Source organism: Phoxinus phoxinus (genome assembly GCF_949152265.1).
Source record: "Phoxinus phoxinus genome assembly, chromosome: 23".
NCBI classification, from domain to species: domain Eukaryota; kingdom Metazoa; phylum Chordata; class Actinopteri; order Cypriniformes; family Leuciscidae; genus Phoxinus; species Phoxinus phoxinus.
The window spans coordinates 6,053,950-6,080,444 of record NC_136898.1 but is presented as its reverse complement, the minus strand read 5'-3'; the positions used below and the strand labels follow the sequence as shown (position 1 = coordinate 6,080,444).

General features: G+C 38.3%; 1 protein-coding gene across 1 annotated transcript; it reads left to right on the top strand.

Moving 5' to 3' along the window:
- Nucleotides 1-26: 26 nt before the first annotated feature.
- On the top strand, nucleotides 27-26,397 carry rnf34b (ring finger protein 34b). The gene is given in 9 exon segments (XM_079599307.1): nucleotides 27-160; nucleotides 13,585-13,809; nucleotides 15,824-16,064; nucleotides 16,067-16,269; nucleotides 20,012-20,074; nucleotides 20,263-20,503; nucleotides 22,057-22,086; nucleotides 22,789-22,830; nucleotides 24,350-26,397. Coding segments are annotated over 9 exon segments (1,242 nt in total). The 5' UTR covers nucleotides 27-154; the 3' UTR covers nucleotides 24,541-26,397.
- Nucleotides 26,398-26,495: the final 98 nt, after the last annotated feature.

The window sequence follows — 26,495 nt, the reverse complement described above, 5'->3', positions numbered from 1 at the left end:
CGGGATTGGCGGGTCCGCGCTTTGCCATTACGTTATCCTCTTTTCTACACATACACAAGGATGCTAGAAAGAGAAGACGTAATGGAGTGTTCCTGAGTGTCCTTGCAATGCAAATCACGTTAGAATTCGACAGTTTTCTCGGACGGGAGTTGCAATGAAGGTATGTAAAAATACATAAATGTCAGATGTTTTATTGATATCGACGAGATTTGTCATCTGCGTGGAAACAACGAAATAATGTATTTCCGTAGGCTATTGACGTGCGATATGTCAACAGTCGGACTTCTCAAGAGTTGCATCAGTTGGATGCATCAAACGACCCTGCAAATAGCAATGCGCGTGTTCTTCCTTATTTCGTATGCTCGTGCATGAGGAGTGTTTGCTTGGGTGACAGCTGCATTGTTTTTTATTGTCGTTTAGCAAGAGATATGTGTAGATATCAGGGCAGGTGCAGCTTGATTTGTCCAGTGGAACAGAGTGTACAAGCAGTGATGATCACCATAGCCCAGTTTATCGCAGCACTTCTCTAATGAGATTGGAGGATAGTCTTTGCCAGCAGTCACTGGATGAGCTGATATGAATGGACAAGCAGCTCAAGACAGTCATGAGGGACAGAAGTGATTTCCCCTACTAAAACGTCACAATTAAATTATATCATAGTGATTATGACGTCAGAATAGCGATACAAGTGTTGCGCTCGCGATAACAGCGGGACGGACGTGGTTCCCTCCACAGAAACGTCGCCATGTAATTACGTGCTTTGTAATTATGATGTAATTATTACCATTCTTATTGTGATAAAAAAATGTTAAGTATATATCACAATATGAGTGGCAAAGCCATGTTAAATAGTATACACAGTGACGTCGTTGTGCGTGCCTGCGTGCACTGTATATGTTATGAGCATGCGCAAAATAAACTGTTCTGTGGTAGAGAGTTCCCAGAGAAAGAGATGATGGTTGTCGTTCTGATTTTTCTCCCGTGAATAAGTTAATCATTTTGGTGACTGTGACACGCGAAAGACTGCTGCAGAAATGTCTAACGCAACAGGTTATGGGCCCAGTCAGTTAGGCCAAAGGTGGTTCCGACTTTTATTCGACGGTGACGAGAAAAATTACGAACTCTGGGAAACGAGATTCCTCGCGCACATGGAGTTGCGTGGCCTCAGAGAAGTTATTTTGGAGGACCCGCAGATAGACGCAGGAGACGAAGGAGCTCTCGCGGAAGATGAGGCAAAGAACGGAGAGGCATATGCAGAGCTAGTGCAATGCCTAGATAACAAGAGTTTGTCGTTGATAATGAGGGACGCGAAACGTGATGGAAGAAGAGCACTGGAAATTCTTCGCGAACACTACGCCGGAAAAGACAAACCCCGCGTTGTGAGTTTGTATTGTGAACTTTCCTCACTCCATAAGGCTAGCAATGAAACGGTAACTGACTATATTATTCGAGCAGAGACTATATTTACGTCATTGAGAAGAGCAGACGAGCATATTAGTGATGGACTTCAGATAGCCATGGTAGTAAAGGGGCTACCTGATTCATACAAGCCATTTGTCGTGCACATCACTCAGACTAATGACGTTGTAACGTTCGGCGAGTTTAAAACAAAACTGCGAAGTTACGAGAGTACTGAAAAATACGCGAAAAGTGACGTGAATGTAGAAGACGACAACGTGATGAAGACTAGCGGGACAACGAGGTCACGTGGAAGAGGGAGAGGAAAGAAAATGGATATGACTGATGTCGAGTGTTACACCTGCGGTAAAAAGGGACATATGGCCAGGACATGTCCCGACGAATCTCAGGCGAGAAGAGATGATCGAAAATGGGACACACCACAGCGAGGAAAGGGACGCGGTCGAGGACGAGGCCGTGACTACGTGAAGAAAGCAGATGGAGAGACAGAGGCAGAGCCTACATCTTTCTGTTTCTTCAAGATGAGTGACTGTCCCATTCAAAGAGGAAACAAGATGGGTCTCATGGTCGACTGCGGCGCTACAACACACATGATCAACGACGCCACAAAGTTCAAAACAGTTGACAAGAGCTTCAGGCCCGAGGATCACATGATCGAGCTTGCCGACGGAACCAAGGTGAGCGGGATGGCGAAGATGAGGGGTGACGCCGAAGTCTACTTGCTGGACAGCGAGGGACGGCAAGTGAAAACGAGGCTAAAGCAAGCACTATACATCCCATCGTTTCCACAAAACATTTTTTCAGTCAAATCAGCTACAGCTAACGGAGCCGAGATGCACTTCAAGGACGGTGATAATTGGCTGATTCACGAGAACGGTACCAAATTCAAAATGGACGTGTATGGTAGGCTGTATTATCTTAACACTGTAGAAAATGAAAATGTTGATGATGTGTATAGTTGTCATGACATTCAAACGTGGCATAGGATACTTGGTCATTGTAATTTTGATGATGTTGCAAAATTAGAAAAGGTAGTTAAGGGAATGACGATAAAAGGGAAAAATGACAAGTCCAATCAAAACTGTGAAATATGCACACAGGGCAAATTTACACAAAGTAGAAACAGACAGGCAGACGCTAAAGCTACAACCGTACTAGAGCTAGTACACACAGACCTATGCGGCCCTATAGAACCAGCAGATAAAGATGGACACAGGTATGCGATAGCATTTACTGATGATTACAGTGGGATGATTTTTTCATACTTTATCAAAGCAAAGAGTGACACGACAAAAGCTACAGAAAAATTCATAGCAGACGTAGCTCCATATGGAAAGATAAAGTGTATAAGATCTGATAACGGTACAGAATTTACTGGGCAGGAATTCCAGTCCCTAATTAGGAGTAACGGGATAAGGCACGAGACCAGTGCACCCTACTCCCCTCATCAGAACGGAACTGCCGAAAGAGGTTGGAGAACCTTATTTGAGATGTCACGATGCATGCTATTGGAGAGTAACCTCCCAAAGCAATTATGGACATATGCTGTACAGACAGCAGCTCAAATCCGCAACAGGTGTTACAGTAAGCGGCTAGAGCAGACACCTTTCCGTGTTTTCACAGGAAAAACACCTAACTTATCTAACATGAAGATATTTGGCTCTGAATGCTACGTATATAAGCAGGATAAGAAGAAACTGGATTCTAGATGTGAAAAGGGGATCTTTGTAGGCTATGATAAATATAGTCCAGCATATAATGTGTACTATCCTGAGACAGGAAAAGTTCTAAAACATAGGCTGGTAAAATTCATCACCAAAGGTAGCGCAGATAGCCAGACTCAAACAGATTGCGACATGGGGGACGGCATTGAGAGTTATGGAGATACATCACCAAAGGTAGTCAATCAAGGTCATGGACAGCCTAAGGAAAGTAAAGAGTTCAGTACTGAGGAAGGTCCGACCCAGACAGATAGTACTCAGAGTGAACAGGGCCAGGAAGAAAGAAGGTATCCCACAAGACAGAGAAAAGCTCCAGAATACCTTAATGAGTACCAGTGTAAAGCTGAGTGTAATAATGATAAAGCTGAAAATGTAGATTTTTTTTACAGAGTGGCTTATGATGTACCTAAAACATTTAGAGATGCTATGGACTCTAAGAAGTCAAAAATGTGGACTGATGCGATGAAAGAAGAGATTAACTCTCTGATAGAGAATGAGACTTTCACTCTGACGCCACTACCAAGAGGTAAACAAGCAGTGGGAGGTCGCTGGGTATATGCAGTGAAAGAGAGCCCAGATGGATCTGAGACTTGTAAAGCCAGATATGTTGCAAAGGGGTATGGTCAAGTGGAAGGGATTGACTATAAAGAGACCTTTTCACCGACAGCCAACATGACCTCTGTCCGAGCATTAATGCAGGTGGCTGTACAGGAGGATCTTACCCTACACCAAATGGATGTAAAGACTGCTTACCTCCATGCTCCGATGGACTGTGAGGTATATATGGAGCAGCCGGAAGGTTTTGAGACGAAATCAAAAACAGGAGAACACTTAGTGTGTAAACTCAATAAGTCAATATATGGTTTAAAACAGTCCGGGCGTAACTGGAACATGTTACTGCATGATCACCTTACAGAGAATGGTTTTGTACAAAATGATGCTGATCATTGTGTCTACAGCAGAGAATCTGAGAACGAGAAAGTGATTTTGTTAGTATGGGTAGATGACTTAATCATAGCAGCGAGCAACAACACCTTACTCAGTGATGTAAAAGAAATGTTGAAGAGAAGGTTTAAGATGAAAGATATGGGTTCACTTAAATACTTCCTGGGTATTGATTTTATACAGAGTGAGGGAGAGATCAAAATGACCCAAAAGAGACACATAGAGAAGATGTTAGCGAAATTTGGAATGTCCGAATGCAAACCGAGATCCACCCCATGTGAGCAAAAGTTAAACTTTGACAGTGAGGGTGAAGTCATTGACTCAACAGGATATAGAGAGATAGTAGGTAGTTTGATATACATTATGACATGTACTCGACCTGACCTGAGCTGGGTTGTTAGTAAACTATCACAACACCTAGCAGAACCAAAGCAACAGCATTGGGCTACAGCAAAACACCTACTGAGGTACTTAAAGGGTACTATAGATCAAGAACTACACTACCGGAAATGTGAGGAAAACCTACAGCTTGAGGGATACAGTGATGCTGATTGGGCAGCCGATAAAAATGATAGGAGGAGCACAACTGGATATTGTTTCAGCTTAACTGAAAATGGTCCAGTCATATCGTGGAAGAGTAGGAAACAGCCAACGGTGGCATTATCCACCTGTGAAGCCGAGTATATGGCACTAGCAGCCATTACTCAAGAGAGTATGTATCTTGTACAACTACTTAAAGGAATTGATAGTAGTAACCAGCATGTACCAGTCAAGATATATGAGGACAACCAGGGGGCGATAGCTTTGTCTAAGAACCCAGTATGCAGGCAGAGAAGTAAACACGTAGATATTAAATATCACTTTGTACGGTCTGCACACACAGAAGGGAAAATATCTATAGAATACTGCCCTACTGCAAACATGGTAGCTGATGTCCTTACCAAGCCAGTGACAAAGGCTAAGTTTGAGAACTTCAAGGGGTATTTGTTTGGAAAATAAATAATGTGAACTGGCAGATGTAAAAAGAAGAAGTTTTTGTTTTGAGATTACTGCCAGTATACCAAATGTTTTATTTTGGAGTTATGTATTGTTTGTTTTTGTTTTGCCACTATAGAAAGATATAAACATGTCTTTGAGTGGGAGTGTTAAGTATATATCACAATATGAGTGGCAAAGCCATGTTAAATAGTATACACAGTGACGTCGTTGTGCGTGCCTGCGTGCACTGTATATGTTATGAGCATGCGCAAAATAAACTGTTCTGTGGTAGAGAGTTCCCAGAGAAAGAGATGATGGTTGTCGTTCTGATTTTTCTCCCGTGAATAAGTTAATCATTTTGGTGACTGTGACACGCGAAAGACTGCTGCAGAAATGTCTAACGCAACAAAAAAAATCTTATTGTGATTATTGCTACTTGTATATATCGGCAGGCAGGTCAAACAGTCATGAGGGGCAGAAGTGATTTTCCCTACTAAAACATCACATTTTTATTATAGTAGGCCTATAATTATTATGACGTCAGATTAGAGATACAAATAATAGTGATTGTGAAAACAATCAGGTTAATATCAGCGGACCAGCAATTCACATCGTTTCTCCTACTACATTTTTTTTTATTTAATTATGTATGTAGTGATTATGACTGATTATGTGATTCTGATTGTGATGACTGCTGGTCTTATGAATGTACCAAAAGTCAGGAGGGATATATAAGTGATTTCCCAGAAGAGAGTCAGAATAGCCATGAAAATAGTCATTTTGTTTGTGATATCTGGCTGAGCTGTAATTAGACCAGCGGTTCAGACCGTCATGGCTAAATTGTCATTTTTGAATTGTGGCATAGTGATTATGACATTGGAATCGTGATGAAAATTGTGATTGATTCAATTTGTGATATATATGTCCAGTTATAATTGGACCAGCAGTCCAGACACTAATGACTAAAATGTCAGTTTTGAATTATGATGTGCAGTATGACATCAGAATAGTGCTGAAAATGTTTGGCTGGGCTGGTATAAATGGGAATAAACATCACAAATGAACTATGTCCGAATAGAGGAATATGTTGAAAAGTGTGAAGATGAAAATGACTGATTCCAATAGTGAGTTTTTACAACGGGAAAATCTGCTTAGACAGAGATGATTCCTCTCATATATTTATGATGTCAGAATGGTAGACAGTAACAAGGAGGGAGGAAGATTGTGATCAAAATGATCGTGTGTGTGTGTTTATGATCGTTGTGATTTGCCGAGATGTTATAGGAATGGAGAAAAGTTGCTCAGTCACGCGGAACAGAAGTGATTCCCCTTCTAAAACATCACAGTTGAATTATGACATGATGAATATAATCTCAGAATAATTAGTTATAAAGAGAGATAAAAAGTTTTGGTTGGCTATGATTGTGGAGGTATTTTAAATGAATTTGCAGATATAATGTGATTTGCTTGCCGTACAGAAAAGATCTGGAGATTGTGATGAGTTTTTTGTCAGCAATAATCTACCGTTCGGCACATAATGACTAAATGCTCTCAAATACTAATTTCCATTCAATGTGTGAGGCGTTTTTTGAAACTCAAGTGTTGACCTCACTTCTTCAGGGAGCAGCCATGAAGCAAAGCGTGAGTGTGTATAATTCGAGGGTTAATCACATGTTAGATAATTCTGAATAATCTCATTCAGAAGAGCAGCCCTGTCTGGCCTCGCTTCTCCCTGTGGTTTCTGGGATGACACTGTGTGTAGTGACACTTTTAAAGCACAGAATCTCCCAGACAAACTGCCTTCTGTTCTGAAAGAAAGCTTTTTCTGGGGATAACCACTCTTCTTTTACATTGCTTTTGCTTCATTTGAAAGCATTTCGAATCAGACATATCAGGGATTTTTTTTAAAATGTGAATTGTTGTTTTTATTTCTGGAGGTGTTTAGAAGAACCCTGATATTGTACAATCAGTCAATGATATTAATCTATTCATATTCTACTTTATTTGGTATCTGGTCCACACTATAGCTGAAGTCATTATTTTTAGGACTCTAGAAAGAGTTAAACAAAAGTCTGGAGAAATTTCAGATGGAGATAATCTGCCTTCATCTGTTTTATATTAAAAAGCAGTGGAAATGAAATGGCATATCTCCACCAAGATCATTATTAGAAACGCCAGTCATTTTGTAATAAAGTTAGGGGGGGAAAAAATCTACTGATGATTATGAAGATTTTTCTAAATTTACATTTAATAAGAAAACATTTGTCTTTGTAACGTTGTCTAAATACTGTACTATATTAGCGATGTCTTATTAGATCCCAGCAAGGTTCCTATACACTTCTTTAGAGGATTAGTTCGCTCAAAAATGAAAATGTTGTCATTATTTACTCGCAAGGAAACAAGGAAAGCTTATAGTGAATTAGGGTTATTATAGTTACTAAAAGCATGAAAAAACATTTCCATTACTTGAAATATGTAATATTTTATTTATATTTTTAAATATTCATATTTTTAATATTCATTAAAACAAAATATAATATTAAAAAAAACGTATTTTATCTCAGCTTATTGCCAAGACCACATTACTATTTTTAATTTAGTTTAAGTAAAATAAAAATGAATAAAAACGTTATAGACATATAAAAATATAAAAACTGACAAAAACGCACAGCAAAATTACTTTAAAATAGAAATGGAGCTAAAAAAAAAGCCATTTACTTTTATTTAGTGTAATATGGATCCGTTTTATGATGTTTTTAGTCATTTAGTGTGGCTTGACTCCTGGATGAGCTATTCCTTCAAGAAGCATTTCTTAAACCAACAACATATTCAAAGCTGCTCAGTCCCATATCTGCTTGTGTAATTAGTTATGCACTCATGCTCATTAGTCAGAAGTCATCGGAAGTCATGCATCTCTGTCAGTGGAAGGGATTCCAGTAGTCTAGTTCTCCCTGAGCTTTACAAAGGCCGTCGCTGCAGGTGAGAGGAGAGACGAGGCATTTGCTTTACCTTTATTCCGTTGTGAATAAGAAGTGCTGATTCATTGTTTTTAAGAAACATCAAGCTCTGGAACGTATCTTGTCAAGTCATCTTATTCCCAGTGCTTAATGCAGTTATAAGTTTCTGTATTATATCTTGAGCACTGGAGACATTAGTCTGAATTCAGTTGATGTTGGCATGCACATGGTCTCTCTGGAGTCCAGTGTGTCCTCATCCATTAAAAATAAGCATTTACCATAAGATTCGCTTTCAAATGAGTCCCTGTGCAGAGAATCGTGAGTTAGGGGAACTGTAGCGCTCCGAAGGCTCTTGGTCTGACGTGAGAGAATATAGGTCACCAGATCTCTAAAAGACCTCCAGACTGTCAACATGTCAGAAACTATACCAGAACCAATGCTGGGTCAGACGTACTTTAGCCAGACGGACGAGATACACACACACACACACACACACACACACACACACACACACACACACACACACACACACACACACACACACACACACACACACACACACACACACACACGTTATATAAACAAACACTGGAAAGTAGATGTGGTGCTTTTTCCTTCGACTTGTTCAGTCATTTCTCATTTCTGTAACTTCCTCTTTGAAACAATGCATTATTAAGATTCTTAAAGCACACTAGTGTTGGGGAAAGCTACTTTTAAAAGGAATGCATTACAATATTGTGTTACTCCCTAAAAAGGTAACTGTGTTTTTTTTACTTTTTATGGAAAGTCAAGTCATCTTTATTTATATAGCGCTTTTTACACTACAGATTGTTTCAAAGCAGCTTCACAGTGATAACAGGAACATTTTTCAATGATGCAAACAGAGTTCATTTTGGCAGCTCTAAAATAAAATAATGCCATTTTTCAGCTGAAGTAAGTTCAGTGTTGATTCAGTTTCGAAGAGCTGTCACAAAGTAACTTGTGTAACTTATTTGAAAAAGTAACTCTTTGTTGTATAAAATAATATAAATACTTTGTTGTAAATGTAAAAGTAATCCGTTACTTTACTAGTTACTTAAAAAAAGTAATCTTATTATGTAACTTGCATTACTTGTAATACTTTACCCGCAACACTTTACTCAGTTCGATTCAAGTTTATTTGTATAGCGCTTTTCATATACAGTGTCTTTCAATACACATTGTTTCAAAGCAGCTTAGAAAATGCGATAATACAAGTTATGTGGTTAGTAAACATAATGTACTTCACAAAGAACGTGTTAGACAATGATTGATTGTTATAATAATTACAATAGGATAATATTTGACCGTTTTGAATGTATAGATCCAAAGTTGGTATCATCTGAAGTCCTTGCAAGTTTAAAAATCATGCATTACTTCATATTCTACATTCAGGTTTCATAAGTGCTGCAATTTGTAACTAAAAAATGCAAATATACTCAAAAAATGCGAGGTCTTGGGTTTAGAAGCTGCCGTGTTCTTCTCTCAGTGGTTTTGTGATGGACGTGGCCGCCTCGCTGAGCTCACGAGGCTCTAATTGAAGTGACAGGGGGAAGCTGTGCCACCGGCTCTCTGCCAGACTGAAGCACGAGCAGCGGCTCCATGCCCTGACCTTACGTTACGCAACACGGAGATCACGCTCACTGCCATACTGTTCAAATGCTGAGGGAACTGCCAGAGGGACTCCTCTCAACCCAGTGTGCACTTCATGAACCGCCAACACCATTTATAATATGATAAACAGGAAATATTAGTGACCTGCCAGACAGACTTCAGTTTAAAGGGTTGTGCTATTTGAACTGGCATACACTTATTAAACAATAAATATTTTTGTTTACTTTTTTAATTACTATAGTTATGGCTAATACCAAGTTATTAATAATTCGTTTTTTGTTCATTCCATTCAAAAGTTTGGGTTCAGTCAAAACAATATTACTGTTTTTAATGTGTTTTTGGTCAAACAAATGCAGTCTTTGTGAGTATATGAGATTTAAAAAAAAAAAAAAAAAAAACCTTACTGACCCTAAACTTTTGAACGGTAGTGCATTTATGTATATTGTCGGGTCCACAAGTCTGAGCACCTTTATTAAATTTGTTCTAATTTAATGTAGTTTTTTTTATTACAAATTATATTATCAGCATAACAATTAGAGTTGCAAAATCAACCAGCCCTTTTGCTGTAATCTCTGTAGCACTCAATTTTTGTTTCTATATATTATGTATTTATTTGAAATTTTATATTAAATTGTAAGGTTATTATTTTTTTATTTTTTTGCTCTGTTGTCTTTCTATAGGGAGAAAGAATCACTATTATCTAATTGTTGTGTGTTCACTGCTCATACATACAGACATAAAAAACACTACACACAGCAGTGTTGGCCTGCATTATGTAAGTGTTTAAACAACGAACGGAGAGCTCCGCTGGCTTAACCTGCCCTGCACTGAGCAACCACAGATTTCAGCCGCTCAGCCAACACTGATACGTCAAACACAGAACAACCCATCGCTCTCTCTGCATGTATGCTCATTTCAGCTCATCGATTCTCCTGCTCTTTAACAGAAGATGCATTCTTCCTCCTCTGAAGTGTTATTCTGAGACAAGACATCACGCCATGTTGGATCACAGGCGCATATGAAAGCTGCCGGTTAGCCATGTTTCATGATGGTTGTGCATTTGTATTCATAAATGAGGGTTTATTGATCAAAGAAACAGTGGATGTTGTTTCCTGTACAAGGATTTTATTTTTATTTCGAGTTCTTATGCTTTACTGTCCATTCACTGAGCAAGCACGGATCTGATTGGCAGACTTTACGAAACTTCTGTGAGTTTTTATTAAAGGTGCACTATGTAACTTTTATTTTGTTTAAAATCAACAAAATTTAAATGAGTCAACACGCAATCGAAACTTCTTCCAAAACGTGTTTTTGTCTTACCCTGATTCGGTACGCCTTTTATAAGCGTTTATATTTTAGACCTGTCAGGATAGTTTTCGTAGGAAATTGCGTACATGTGTCACACGTAAACACACAGAAACGAGTGTTTCTTCAAATCTGTTACAGAAAAGTTGCTCCAGCTACTTTGATGCGTGTGTGTTGTGGGAGTGGCAGGGGTTAGTTGTCACAACGAGCGAGAAAGGTTGACACGGAGCAGCTAAATCTTGAACCTCTGGGGAATCACCCATTTTAAACAAACAGCATCAGGGTCAGCTGGCAGAAAGAGAATGCGACAGATTTTTTTTTCAAGGAAGTACCGTGTCTATTAATGGGTAAAACTACAGAAATGTCTTCTGCTAGTCATGGGTGCATTTCCCAAAAGCATCGTTCGCCAACTATGGTCGCAAGTTCCATTAAACTCTATTGGTAACGACAGAACTAGCGACCATAGTTGGGTTTGGGAAACGCACCCCAGCTTGAGATCCTTTCCATCTTATCTGGTTATATCTCTTACCTTAAGCCTATAGTAGTGAATGATTTATGAACATTAGGATAACTACATTCATCCACAGTCACGTAGAGCCGAAGCACAACCCAAACAATGTTCTTCTGCAAAATGCAGGCAGTTTGTTTGTTTGTTTTTCCGCTAGAAGGCCAAAAGTTACACAGTGTACCTTTAAATCAGTCCAACTGGAGTTGAAGACAGGTGACAGGTTGAAACAGCAAGTGTTTCAGAGAATGAAAGAATCTCTGGATTTGCCAAGGATAGTGGCATGATCAAACTGTCAAAAGATATTTCGATTAGAGTTTTGTTTGAGATGCGTGCGTCCCTGCTAGGGGGGAAAAGCACTTAAACTTTGGATAGATTACCAAAGTTGAAAAGTTCCCAAAAACACTTCAGGCTGGGAGACCAACAAAGACCAGAAAACAAGCTTAGGCTAGTGTAAAGTTGCCATGAAATTGAAATGTTCCTATTTTCTAAATCTATGTTATTGATCGTATTGTGAACAATTTATCTATGCATATGTTTATTTTTTTTACATTTATTTTGACCTTGTGATTTATTAATCAAAATATAACTCAAACTTCTCTCTGAACACACGCTGGACTTTTCCAATAATTTTGTCCAATTAAACACCGCCTCTTTCTGACAAATAAACCTCAAGCTCGCATTCAGATCTGCTTCAATATAATCCACAACCAATGGATAGAATCAAGTCTCGTCCTACTTTTTTTTCTTCTCAATAATTTGTTTCACTCAGATGAAAAGATCTGTCCCTACTTCCATTTCGTCGCAACTTAACTTTTTCAATGCAACTTTATTTTTTTTATTTATGTTTATCTGGAATAGATTGTACCACAATAATAATTTATTTCCCATATTTCAAATGCAGAATTTCTGCAAGGCCCAAAGGATTAGTAGCAAGTAAATTAGATATCCATATGAAGAACTCTATATTTCAGAGTTGTATGTGAATTTTTTTATTTATTTTTTTACCTTTGGGCCTTGCAGAAATTCTGCATTTGAAATAAATTATTATTGTGGTACAATCTATTCCAGATAAACATAAATAAAAAATATCTGGTTGGTTGCTTTACATTCAATCAGATCAGCATTTTCTCATTCTAAGTGGCGGAAACAATCTGCAAAGTGGACCAGACCGTATGCCAGCGGTATTATGACACATTCAGCGTAGTGAAACCAACATCTTCTAAATTTACACCTTAAGTAAATGAAAGCTCTTAGAAACACCAGACCATTAGACCTTTGGAGAGTAAGAATACTCCTGGTAATGCATGCTTTTTATGATTATTTTGAAAGCATTGTTTGGTTTGCACATGCATTTGGCTGAAACCAGAGACATCCATTAATCTCAGCGTTTTGCTCTGCCGACTCCGTTTTAACACTCCAAATGCGCGCTAGAATTAGCCGGACCTTGTCTTGCCCTAACAGCCATTTACACTGTATCATGTTCCTTGAGGATTCACTTAAGGACTGCAAAGCATTGATTTATTTCAGATGATTACTAACAGATTTTATGAGTGTTGAGTGGATTCAGTTGTTTATGATGCACAAGTTATAGTAAAGCATGCACTACAGATTTAAAAAACAATGTTTTTAAATATATATATTGAATATATATATATTAAAATGTTATTTATTGCTGTGGTGCAAAGTGGAATTATCAGCATCATTACTCCAGTCTTCAGTGTCACATGATCCTTCAGAAATCATTCTAATATGCTGATTTGCTGCTCAAGAAACATTTATTAGTATCAGTGTTGCAAACAGTTTCACTTAGAATTCTGAAGGAAGACTGGAGTAATCACAGGCATAAATTTGACATTAAAATATATTAAAATGAAAAACAGTTATTTTAAATTGTAATAATATTTCACCATATTACTGTTTTCTACTGTTTTTTTGATCAAATAAATGCAGCCTTGCTGAGCATGAGACTTATTTTAAAAACATTTGTTTAAAAATTGTTATGTGTTTGATTTCATGTGTGACTGGCACACAAATTTGCCCTCTGTGGTAAAGTGCTTGATCTTTTTTTTTTTTGCCATTGCCTTATCATAACACACTGTGTGAACATGTCCTTCTCCAGGCGGGGGCCTCCTCCATGTGGGCGTCATGTTGCGGGCTGCTGAACGAGGTGATGGGCACAGGGGCGGTCCGCACCCAGCAGCCAGGCTTTGGAGCCGGAGCAGGGCCGTTCCGCTTCGCCCCGAGTGCTGGTTACTCCACCTACCCACCCAGCAGCACCACCTCAGGAAGCGCAGGCCTGGCGTGCAAAGCCTGCGGACTGGCCTTCTCTGTGTTCAGACGAAAGGTAGGATGAAATATGATTTATGATTATATATATAATGTTGATCTGTCATGCCTCATTTCCTGGCAAAGAAAGGACATAAGTGATGAAAGATCGAAGCATTAACTTTCCGCACAAAGTATCAGTGTTTTGAAATCCTATCAGCACATTCACACCTGTCTGCAGACGCTCAGATGCCCAGACAGTGTGATACATCTGCAGATGCTCACACCAGCACACACATGCACAGCCCTGATGGATAGACCTGACATTAACCCAGAGTGCAATGGTTTGATTGAACACCTCATTCATCGGCAGGGTGGCATTTGATAACAACCACTGAGCTTGCCAACAGAGATTCCTCAAAGAGTCTGAAAATGTCTTGAAAAACGAAGCTCATGCCGCAGTGATTTAGAGATGGAAGTGTTTGTTCTGTCAGTGTCAATCAAAACAACTAAAGCGTGACGTAATTAAATCACGCACATAATAGTTGGGTGTTTAAAGCTATACTATGTAACGGTTGATGAAGTTAGTTGCAGAGGAACATTGTTTTTGTTATTACGTGAGTTAATACAATATCAGTCCACCATTTTGAAATTTGTTATACATTTTAATATCTCTTAAACAATTTGGTAGGGATCATCAACAGCATGTGCTGAAGGTACCTGAGAAGTTTGAATGCTCACGTGACATTGCAGTTATTTACAATCACGAAAGTTTCTTATTTGCCTGCATTTTAAAGCCCTAATAATGGTGTTTGTGGGATAAGTGGGGACACAGTCATGAATGTAGAGGTCATAAAGAAGTGGGCTCAGCACAGAGCCCTGTGGGACACCGTACCCAGTCTAACATATCTGAAAAATATTTCTTATGAGAACCTAGTTAACTTAGTTAATGCACAGCAAATGTGATGCTATGTTGAATTTTGTTTTATTATAGGTTCTGTCGCCTTCAGTTAATTTAAAATGTTTTAAACGGGTTGAATGAATGATTCAATGACTCACTCATAAATACTAAACTTGTTTCAATCAACACAATTGTTATTTGAAGCACAAAGTTACTTTCAAAAGGTGATTTGCTGTATTCTGATCGCTTCCGCAGATATCAGTGTGTATATCAAAACTATGAACTTTTATCCCAGTATTCTGTGATAATTCCAATATATGTGACAGAAATATCGATAGTGCGTTTGGTTAAAAAGACGCTTTGTGATGCGGTTTCATATCTTCACATAGTAACTGCTTTCTCTGGCTTAGCGGCAGTTTTGAGTATCTTGTGTGATTGTGTCAAAGGTTTAATAGACAGGCCAATCGTTGTCATTTAGGAATGACATCGCTTGGGTGTTTGAATCGAGATCGCAATCTTTTAACCATTAATCGTGCAGCTCTACTACAGATTTATAAAACTGATCCGAGATCAGGTAAAAAAAAAACATATAGACACTGCTTTATGGGTTCACAAGATCACCTAGCATTGAACCATTAAAATGTTGTACCTTGTTAACTGTAATTACGTGATATTGATATGCGCTCCAAACCAGTGATTCGAAAAAATTATTCACTGATATTTCGAACCTTCACGATGCAGTAGGTGCATACCAAATTGTGTACATATGCATTTTTCTATACCGTTGTGTAGTATAAATAGTGCGTTCACCCGAATGACGCGAATAATTGGACACGTCATGCACTCAACTGTCACAGCGTTCCTTACATAGCGGAGGGGGAGTGGCAATCAGACTGATGTTGAATGACAAAACCTTATGAAATTCACACACTACACAGTTGAGTACGTAGTGCATATAAGTGCGTCATTTGGGACACAAGTAGTGTTTCGAAAATGTCCATCCCTATTATGATGTACTCTCTCATTATTCCAATTTAATGCTTCATCTCTCTCTCTCTCTCTCTCTCTCTCTCTCTCTCTCTCTCTCTCTCTCTCTCTCTCTCTCTCTCTCTCTCTCTCTCTCTCTCTCTCTCTCTCTCTCTCTCTCTCTCTCTCTCTCTCTCTCTCTCTCTCTCTCTCTCTCTCTTCGCAGCACGTTTGTTCAGACTGCAAGAAGAGCTTCTGCTCGCTGTGTTCTGTGCTGCAGGAAAACCTGCGGCGCTGCGCCACCTGTCACCTGCTGTGGGGCACGGCCTTCCAGCGGCCCAGGCTAATGCGACTCCGCGTTAAAGACCTGCGGCAGTACCTCACGCTGAGAAACATCAACACGGACACCTGCAGGGAGAAAGAGGACCTGGTGGACCTGGTGCTCTGCCATCTGGGTGCCGAGCTGGAGATGGGGAAGATGAGGAGGAGGAGGAGGAAGTAGAGGAGGCGGAAGCGGAAGCGGACACGGACAGTCTGCCATCACTCCCGCGCTCTCTCTCCACACCGCCCGCTTCCACGGCGCGCTCCTCCTCCCAGCAGTCGGCGCTGTCCGTAGCCGTGTCTCAGGGAGAAGCTCTCAGTCGCAGCGATAGCTCAGGGACAACCAATCAGGTGAGGCGCTTTCTTTCAGTCACTTTACTGATGTTTTCCCATGTATTGCATCACAGTTCGGTTATAGAATGCAGTTGTTTTATTTCGTTTTTTGTTTTGCCCCAAAAAAAGGATTTGGACACTTAAAATGTATGAGTGCATAACATAATTATCAAGACTGTCTTAAAAGACTTATGTTTATTTGACAATTTTTTAACATGTCCTATATATATATATAGGACATGTTAGTGTGATTCAGCATTTATAATCAATAAGATATATTCATTAAATTAAATAAATGTGGTAATTTACAAAAAAAATTAATACATTTTAATGTTTTTTTTTTGTTTTTTTATATTTTTTTATAATAAAATAATATTTATTTATTTTCAATGGTTTAAATGGCCACTAAACAGAGCAACATTTTGAAAGCACAACAGTGTTTACAGATTTACACATTCAACCAGTGTTGGGCAAGTTACTTAAAAAAAGTAATTAGTTATAGTTACTAGTTACTTCTCACAAAAAGTAACTCAGTTAGTAACTGAGTTATATCATTACAAAAGTAACTAATTACCAGGCAAAGTAACTATTGAAAAAAACGAAAAATTTAAATATGTGAAATATCTTGGATACCCCCAATATTAAATATGTTAAATGAATGAAATGGACACTAGAACAAATATAAAACATTGATGGTTTAGAACTTTTAATATTTATTGCACAGACCACAACTGGCCAACAAATCCTAAAATAAATTACCGGTATGCTTCTTAAGAAATGTACCAAAAAGAAGTAATAAAAAATATACATAGGGCTACACATACACTCTTTATAGTGCAAATTAAAATGATAAAACCTTTACAACTGGTAGACATACTATAGCCTACTTGAAGTATTTTCTTCCTCACAAATGTAAACAGTTTAACTAAAAGTGTTCTCAATATAATATTGAACAACGTACCAACATAAATAATAATAATAAAATATAATATTTTGGGGTTTTATTTGTATAACCTACAGAGAACGTTATTTAAGCCAAATTCTAGTCGTGTTTTCCCCAAGTGTTCACAACCGGTCAAACAAAGATGTTTTCTTTGAACGTTCCCATGCAGGTTATTTTGGAGTTTTATTTTATAACCATGTAAACTAATTAAAACGTTGCAGATGATACACTATATTATGCTCGGACATAGGCCTACTCGGTTTCTCTCGCGAACTGTCGAGCGCGCTCTCGGACGGACACACTCGGTCAATCTCGCGAACTGTCCAGCGCGCTCTCGGACGGACACACACTCGGTCTCTCTCGCGAACTGTCCAGCGCGCTCTCGGACGGACACACACTCGGTCTCTCTCGCGAACTGTCCAGCGCGCTCTCGGACGGACACACTCGGTCTCTCGCGCGAACTGTCGAGCGCGCTCTCGGACGGATCACACTCGGTCTCTCTCGCGCGCTGACGACGTTCGCTTCGCTTTTGTCCAGTCCGGCGCCTCGAAACACACACACACACACACCAGAGAAAAGAGTTTGCAGTTCCAATGGCGGAGAAAAGAGCCCGATCGGATGAAAACCGCTTCAGTGAACTCAATAGTAACGGCGCATTTTATTGTCAGTAACGGTAACTGCGTTGTAACGGAGGAAACAGTAATTAGTTAGATTACTCGTTACTGACAAAAATAACGCCGTTAGTAACGCCGTTTATTTATAACGCCGTTATTCCCATCACTGCATTCAACCTTCACATGACTTACCTAAAGTATTTTTTAACATAAAAAAATGACCAAAAACCTTCCTTCTAATTTATTGCTTTAACATTACTGGCAATTATTATCTTTTAAAATTTTGTTGCGTTATATCATAATTTGGCATGCCTAGCCTACTGTTAAAATGCATGTTGAAACATTTCAAGTTGTTACTTTTTTTTGCAATTGCACCCCACCCATGTCGTAAGTCGCACTTCAGTTGTTTTCACGTTCACATTCTGAATACATAAGTGAGGATTTCTTCTCAATCGTAAACATTTTTACTCCCGGATCTATTGACTCCTGTTCTCAGTACAGTTATTAAGCTGCTTACAGCCCTCAGTTGGCCGACACTCATCCGCTCTGACGCGCTTTGATGTGACGTGACCGCGTGGATACTGGAAACAGCTGTACCTCACCAGGCTAGCCGTGACGTTTAAGCCTTTCCTTTTTTATTTAGACGTGACATGCTGAGCGCGTTACATAATGTTGTAACAGGTTGTCTGATAATTCCTGAATGACTTACACTTACAGTTAAAGAACAGCACAGGCTGCAAGCGCTCTTTAAGAAGCAAATGGCAAATACAGTAAATTCTCCCTGAAGTTTTACAGAGTGTGTCTGTGTTCAGGAAGAGACTGTGATGGTCCAGTGTGACTTTAGAGCCTGAGTTGGCAGACTGACCCATTCATTATTAATACGCAGCCAGCCAGCAAAGCTGCACGGCGTCTGTATGTGGCCCGTGTGTGAGATCTCAGTCCATGTGCTGAGCCCTCTCATAAACACACAGTCATTCTTCTGCAAGACAGCAGAGGAACAACGCAGAGCCATTAGCTAATTGTTCTGAATGCGGCAAATAGGAAAAGAGAGAGAGTCTGCACACAGTCCTTATGTGAATGACACAGGGAACGAATTATTGCAATCAGTGGGAATGAATGATTGAATCTGTAATGTGTTGTTATTTGATGTGCAGTTGCAGAACCGAGGGAAGTTAATTGTGAAGAGATGTGATGGTAGATGGTTTCATTTAAATGCACTTAAACAGACAGAGATTATTCATAGTTTTGAAAAAGCATTTTGACACTTACAATTTTTTTTCAAGAACTGCATGAAAGACTTTCATTTTTAACATGGTGAAAACCAAGAACAATAGAATGGCTAATTTTTTTATGATTTACTTTAAGATGTGTTTTACAATTTATAATGAGTAAAATATGTTAACTGAATTAAATCTGTTACTTAATGAGAAAATTTTAGTTCAATATAATATAATACTTATATATGTATTATTTAAAATACTTATATACAATAATATATTGTAATGTATCGTAGGTGTATTTTTTTATTATATTATATAATATTATATTAGATTACATTATATTTAAATCCAGTTTTTTGAACTTTCTATTCATCAAAGATTCCTGAAAAAAGTGAATCATGTTTTCCACAAAAATATTAAGCAACACAACTGTTTTGTACATTAATAATAATTATAATAAATGTTTATTGAGAATCAAATCAGCATATTAGATTTATTTCTGAAAGATCATGTGACTAGAGTAATGATGCTAATAAATGCAGCCTTACATTTAAAAACATAATTAAAATGATCATTTCTACAGTCAAACAGAAAACAATCATTTTGAATTGTAATATTTCACAACACTGTTTTTGCTGTATTTTTTATTTTATTTTTACTGGCCCCAAACTGTTTTGTTATGTATAACATGTTTGTATTTAATTTGGCTTGAATTTATATTCTGATTTTTATTTATTTATTATATTTGAGTCTTTTTTTTCTGGCCAATCTACCATTTATTACAATTATTCATTTAGCATTTTTAAACCTTTAGCATATTTTTTTCCACAGCTTTAATCTATCCAGTTTTCTTTTCCAAATGAACACAAACACTAAAGAGGAGAGATGATGGGATCTGTACACAGCACCCGTGTGATCACCACTGCTCATCGGGTCAGAACACACATTCTAATCTGATCTTGATTTCTGTGTTTTATCTTCAGGAACATGGAGATGCTGCATCAGTTTCCCTCCTCAACCTGGAGCCTCATGACGACATACTGGAGGTGAGACAAACCATCCCCAAAATCGGCATGCCCTGGTTGATTGTGCTACCTACTGTGAACACGATTGGGTTACTTCAGCATCCATTAACATTAATAATTCAGTGGCATGCATCCAATAATTCTGCTTAGTGTTTGGTGAATACTTGAGAAAAATCAGCAGTCTGATATAATATCAATGTGGACTACAGATCCGTCTACATGTCTCTGTTGCCGTCTGTCCCGAGCAGGCGAGCCCAGCGACGCAGAGACGCGCGCGTGCCTCCCTCTCGGACCTGTCCCGCGAGGACGACATCGAGAGCCTGACGGTGCGGCAGCTGAAGGAGATTCTCGCCCGCAACTTCGTCAACTTTTCAGGCTGCTGTGAGAAATGGGAGCTGGTGGAGCGCGTCCATCGTCTCTACAGAGAGAACGAACTCAACAGAAGATCCAGTAAGACTCAATGTGACGCATTATAAAACAAGTTAGACTCTACCTAAAGTGGTCTACTTATACTGTGGTTGTTTCTTAAACATCTATAGTCACCTAAAACTATTCATAGAGTTGATATGTTTAAGATCTCCGTCCCAACATACTGTACAACGCCATGTACATTCACATCACATGCTAACACATCACATGCTAACATTACGCTCACTTGACATTCCAGTTATTTACAAATAACGAAAGTTTATTATTTAGAAAAACAGCCCAAAATGACCCAAATATTATAGCTGTCCGGTCTGAGACAATGTATTAAGTGGCTTTTTGGAGAAGGACCAAGTTTCAGATGCTTTAGGGATACATTTTAATATCTCTTAAACAATTTGGTAGGGATCATCAACAGCATGTCCTGAAGGTACCTGAGAAGTTTGAACGCTCACGTGACATTGTTTATTATTTGCCTGCATTTTAAAGCTCTAATAATAGTGTTTGTGGGATAAGTGGGGGCACAGTCATGTAGAGGTCATAAAGAAGTGGGCTCAGCACAGAGCCCTGTGGGACACCGTGCCCAGTCTAACAGTTACCCCTTTCGCACAGAGCATTGATCCCAGAATATTACCATATAAATGCTAGAGTGCCTTCTGTGTTAACGCAAACATGTCGATCCTGGGATGGGGACCTAGTAACATTGCTAGGATCAGTCCCGGGAACGCACCCTGTGTGAAAAAAGGCAGGACCAATGCCATAATCTGTGTGTCGTATTGATGACGCTGAAGCAGAGATTGTTCTTTAGTGGAACGGTGCGCGATGTGCTAGTTTATGATCGAATCAGGAAAAAAAATGCAGTGTGGTGAGAGAGAGAAATCGCAGATCATATGCAACCTTACGCACTGTGTGGACATTACACGTCACATCCTGATGTCACGTGTCTTTATGGGATGTGTGTGAACGCACGCAGAGATTCCAGAAAATCACTGGCCGTGTGAATGAACCAATATCAAATGATCCTGGGACACATTATCAGTATATTTTTCCAGAAACTCTGTGTGAAGGGAGTCTGAGAGCGATTTGTCAAAAAAAGCCTTGATCCAATGTCAAATGGATTGAAAAAAACGAAGTCAGCAAGTTTTGTGACCAATCTGAATTCAATCAAAAACAAAAAAATGTTAAGCAGATGATCCCTCTTCTAGAAGATATCATGAAGATGTTTAAGTAGTAGAATAGTGCATGAAATGTTACTTGGGTACTTTATATAACAGACCGTTTTATCTTTTACTGGCTATATAATTGGCAAAATAATGAGAGGGAAACTGTGGTCAGTTTTCTAGATGTTCAGGCTGAAAAGAGCACAGCTGACGTCATATAATAAGAGCGATGGATGAGAAAGAACGCAGTCATTTTATCACAGTCTTCGAATCTTTTTGACAGGCTGCATGTGAGGAAAAAACAACATGAAATTGAATCAGTCAAGGATCAGCCCCAAATCAGCTGTGGCTAATAGGATTTTCAAACCGGCTTGTGCTCTCCATAAAATTGATTCTTCTATTTTCTTTTCCTTACAGTGGAAAATGTTAGCAACAGCCTTGCTGCAGGTAAGCCAACCTTTGATATTCTACCTGACAGTATTATTTAAAAAAATGATTGATATACTATTAAAGTATTTGTTAATATTTTGAATAACTTTTAATTTATATTTTCAGTTTGAATTTTAGTTTGTTTTAGTAATTTAGTTGTGCTATTGTCAGTTGTATTTGTTTTATTTATTTCTATTCAGAATTATGTATTTTAGTTTTAAAATAATTGTAGCACTGTTGCTAAGGTTACATTCCTACATGCTCATTTTTGCTATGTAATTTTACCTTACTTTAGTTTTAGTTAACAATAACAACACTGTTACTTGAGACATTAACCTCTGTTTATTTTGATCGTTTATGAAGTGTTGTCTGTCGTGATAACAGTGTAAATATAAGCTTAGCACACAGTGCTTAACTCTGGATTAATGTCTTAACAAAGGGGTCAGGATTTGGCTAGTTAGCATGAATAGTTAGTTATGTTATGCATAATATTTAATGCATAAATATTAAAATAAAAACATTAAACCATGATTTACAAATGTATATATCAAAACCTGACTACCTTCGATTAATTACTAACCCAGTGTGAAAATGGATCAAGATAACTTGTAAATATGTCAAATTTTAAAAGACAATTTTCTATATGCATGTGAGCATTTTGACAGGGCTGTCCAATGCTAATAACGCTAACTCTACCATTACTATGTTTGTCAATCTAAGTCATAGCTTACCCTCCTCCTATATGCAATGGAGGTATTGGAGGTAAGACTCAGCCTTTTTAATGCGGCTCCAACATCATCATTACCATCATCTCATTACCTGAATGAAAAGTGACTCTTCCCGATGCATGCTGGGAGAGTTTGATATGTGGTTCTCACGTGCATGATCACATTTGTGTCATGAATTGTGCTCCTAATGTGATCTGTCTTTTTATAGCTTGTCACATTACTGTAATTGGACCTTGCCATCATTCATTATAATAACGATTAACACTGCTTGGAAAACAGCCTAAAATGATCCAAAGATTTCAGCTGTCCGGTCTGAGACAATATATTAAGTGGCTTTTTGGAGAAGGACCAAGTTTCAGATGCTTTAGGGATGCCCCCCATTTCGTTTTTTAGAGTGCAATTAATCGAGATAATAAGACTGACATCAGCAAATACTGGATTAGTCTGCTGTACAGAGAGTTGAAAGCACATACTGTATATCATTCATTAAAAGGTATGACCGCTGAGATTGACTGGCTGGAAGAATGTCAAATAAGAAAGACAGTGTGTTAAAGGAGTGACCATCAGTCCACCATTTTGAAATTTGTTATATATTTTAATAACTCCTAAACAATTTGACATATCGGCACAAAATTTGGTAGGGATCATCGACAGCGTGTCCTGTAGGTACCTGAGAAGTTTGAACACAGCGCCACCTAGTGCTTTAGAGATATAAGGATTTTTGAATAAACGCTTATAACTTTTCAAAACATTGTCCAACGTTTCTTTTGATGTCCTTGCGTTCCTTGGCTAAAGCCGATTCCGACGATATCTCATTTTTCATTTTCCATCATTTTGTTTGTCCGCCATTTTGAAGAGAATGGAAAAACTTTTTTTTTTTCTCGCTGTTCCTCCTGCAAATTTTGTCCGGTTTAGGCCAAAATTTGATCAGATAATCTTTGGACCGAACGGCATAGAAATGACTCTACGGATTTGTTATACTTGCCACCTCTCTAAATTTGAACGTGCCTGGGTTTGTTGCCTTATGCTAGTTAGCTTTGCAAGCTAATTGGTTAGCATGCTAACCAGTTGCCATTCTTTCCGATAGCATTGCTCTTCTGGCTATACACTGCTGTTGGCCCCGTATCACTGCATGCAGCTATATTTTAAAATTCTTTTAAAAAAAACTGCATGCTAATTTTTTTTCCTCTTACAAAATATTCACATTTCTGCTTTTAAATATTTAACATGCATGGCCCCTTATATTTCCATTATAATTGCTTTTATTAAATTAGGGGGCAAGACGAAAACTTCAATCAAAAATGCTTTCAATGGAGTTTTAAGTTGTATTGAACACGTAACATTTTTTTGAAGCATTTTAATCAAACTGAAAATTGACATCACATTTTTACTGGTCAATTAAAAAATTTCATTGTCAATGCAGCTTCAGTATGTACACACAAAAAACACAAGCCTTTGGTTTAAAAGTACCTTATTACACACGAGCAGAACAGGCACACTAGATCGATAGATGATCAAACCAGATCTCAAACCATCCATGTATTGTCTTGCAGATGGTGTGCAAATAGCTCAGCTGGGCGGTGTGGATGAGAACCTGTGCCGGATCTGCATGGATGCCGTGATAGACTGCGTTCTGCTGGAGTGCGGTCACATGGTCACCTGCACCAAGTGCGGCAAGAGGATGAACGAGTGCCCCATCTGCAGGCAGTATGTGGTGCGGGCGGTGCACGTCTTCAAGTCTTAACCACGAGCATCACCTCTACTGATAGACCAACACACCAGATGGTTCCTGCTGGACTGAGCAGGCTGGGGCCATGAGAGACTGGACTGAGAGACTGCCCCTTTAGTTTCACACTGGGTAAAGTGGTGGAAACCGGTACTGTGCACACCTTATTTACAAGAGCGAACATTTCCTGCTGCACATTTTTATTTGGTCATTCATTGACACTTTTATGAGTTTCTGTGGTTGCTAACCCAGGGAAGATGGATTTTAGAGGAATAAAGTATAAAAATATGAAAGTTTAAATGGTTTACATTCCTGTAAGCTTTTTGGAAATGTGTTATTGTATGTGCAATATAAGAGATATGTACGTGTACGAGTGTAGAGACCGATTGCCATTAAGATGCATGTTGTCGTAGCAACAGTGAAGACCAATGCCGTGAAGGGGGAACGTAGGTGCCAAAGTAGAAATGTGCAGAACGGCTTCTGGTTTTTTGTTTTCACATGCTATATTATTAATAAGCGTTATTTTCATGTATTGGCATACCACAATTTTGTGACACAGGATCAAATGACCAGTTAGCAGTTATTTATAGCAAGATGATAAGAAACTGTATCTTATTTTTTCAGACACACTGGAATCCAGCATCTGCCGTTATGTAGCTTATTACTGGAACCTCAATGACTCTTTTTTTATCTTTATCAAATTTTGCAGTATCTGTCAAATGTCAGGTTTGTGGTTGGTTTGTCTCCATTGTGCTGCACCAACAAGATTCTTAAAGATGTGCTAAGTCATTTTTATCTGAACATGTGCGATAATAATACGGTGGGTTGGCTGACTGCCATAAGGAAGGTTCACCTTTATGTAGTCTCATGAGTGTACATTATTAAAAACATTTGTCCAAAGCTAAATTACTTAGTGCACCTTTAATTTATTACATTCTTTGGTAGGTTTTATTTACGCAATATTATTTTTTCACTTTTGGTCAAAAATTCAGATTCAATGTTATTTATCTCCAGCATTACCATGAAAGACATCCGGGATTTTTTTTTTTTGGTGTGTTGTGTTGTACCACATTTACATGGCAACAAAGATTTCCACAAGCGGTGCTACATGGATTTACGCATCACAGTTCTCTATTACATTTGCTCCATAGCAATATTATTTGAGTTTCCCTTTTTCAGAATATTTATGTTTTCTAGATCAGGTTAAGATAAAGAGGAGGTTACTTGATTCCTCTAAATGCCATTTGTGGCTGTGAATTCTGTAGTTAAATGCAAGTTATTACGTCTGTGGTATTGCCTAGACAAACAAATATAAAGGACAATTTAATCAATTAAACAATTTTATATACATGTGAAAAAATGTACATGAAATATATGGATATATTTTCCTCTTTTCTCCAGTTTTTCTTGCATTTTCTTTTAAATGCTACATCTCCCCTCACTGTTCCAGTTTTTCCTTGAATGTAAACAAATCTGATTTAGTTGTTTATCTTTGAAATCAGTCCAAATTAATGCTACAATTGAATTTTGCATTCTGATGTCACGTCCATGTACTTCTATAATCAAGACTGTTTTTAATTTGCTTCTTAAACATCTCCACACCCGTCTGCCCAACACTGACACTGTGCTTATGTGTGTGTTTATAATGCTGCTATCTCTAAAAGATGTCACTTGGTAGTAGGTAACTACTTTAGCTGAGCAGACAATGGACAAGACTACACTCTAAATGACTTAAACTGAACGCTGGAAGACGTTTTGGGATTTGGTCTTTGTATTTTGGAATGTTGAACTTTTTATTTTGGTAATTCAAAGATGATTTATTAAATTTAATAAAATATGGTACCTTGAACTAACAAAATAAAGATTTTACTCATTTCAGTGTTTACTCTTCTTTTCTGAGGCGCAAAATGTTGATTGGCGCCCTCTAATGGCTGTTTGGTGCAATGCTTACAGTCATAGAAATATACCGTAAT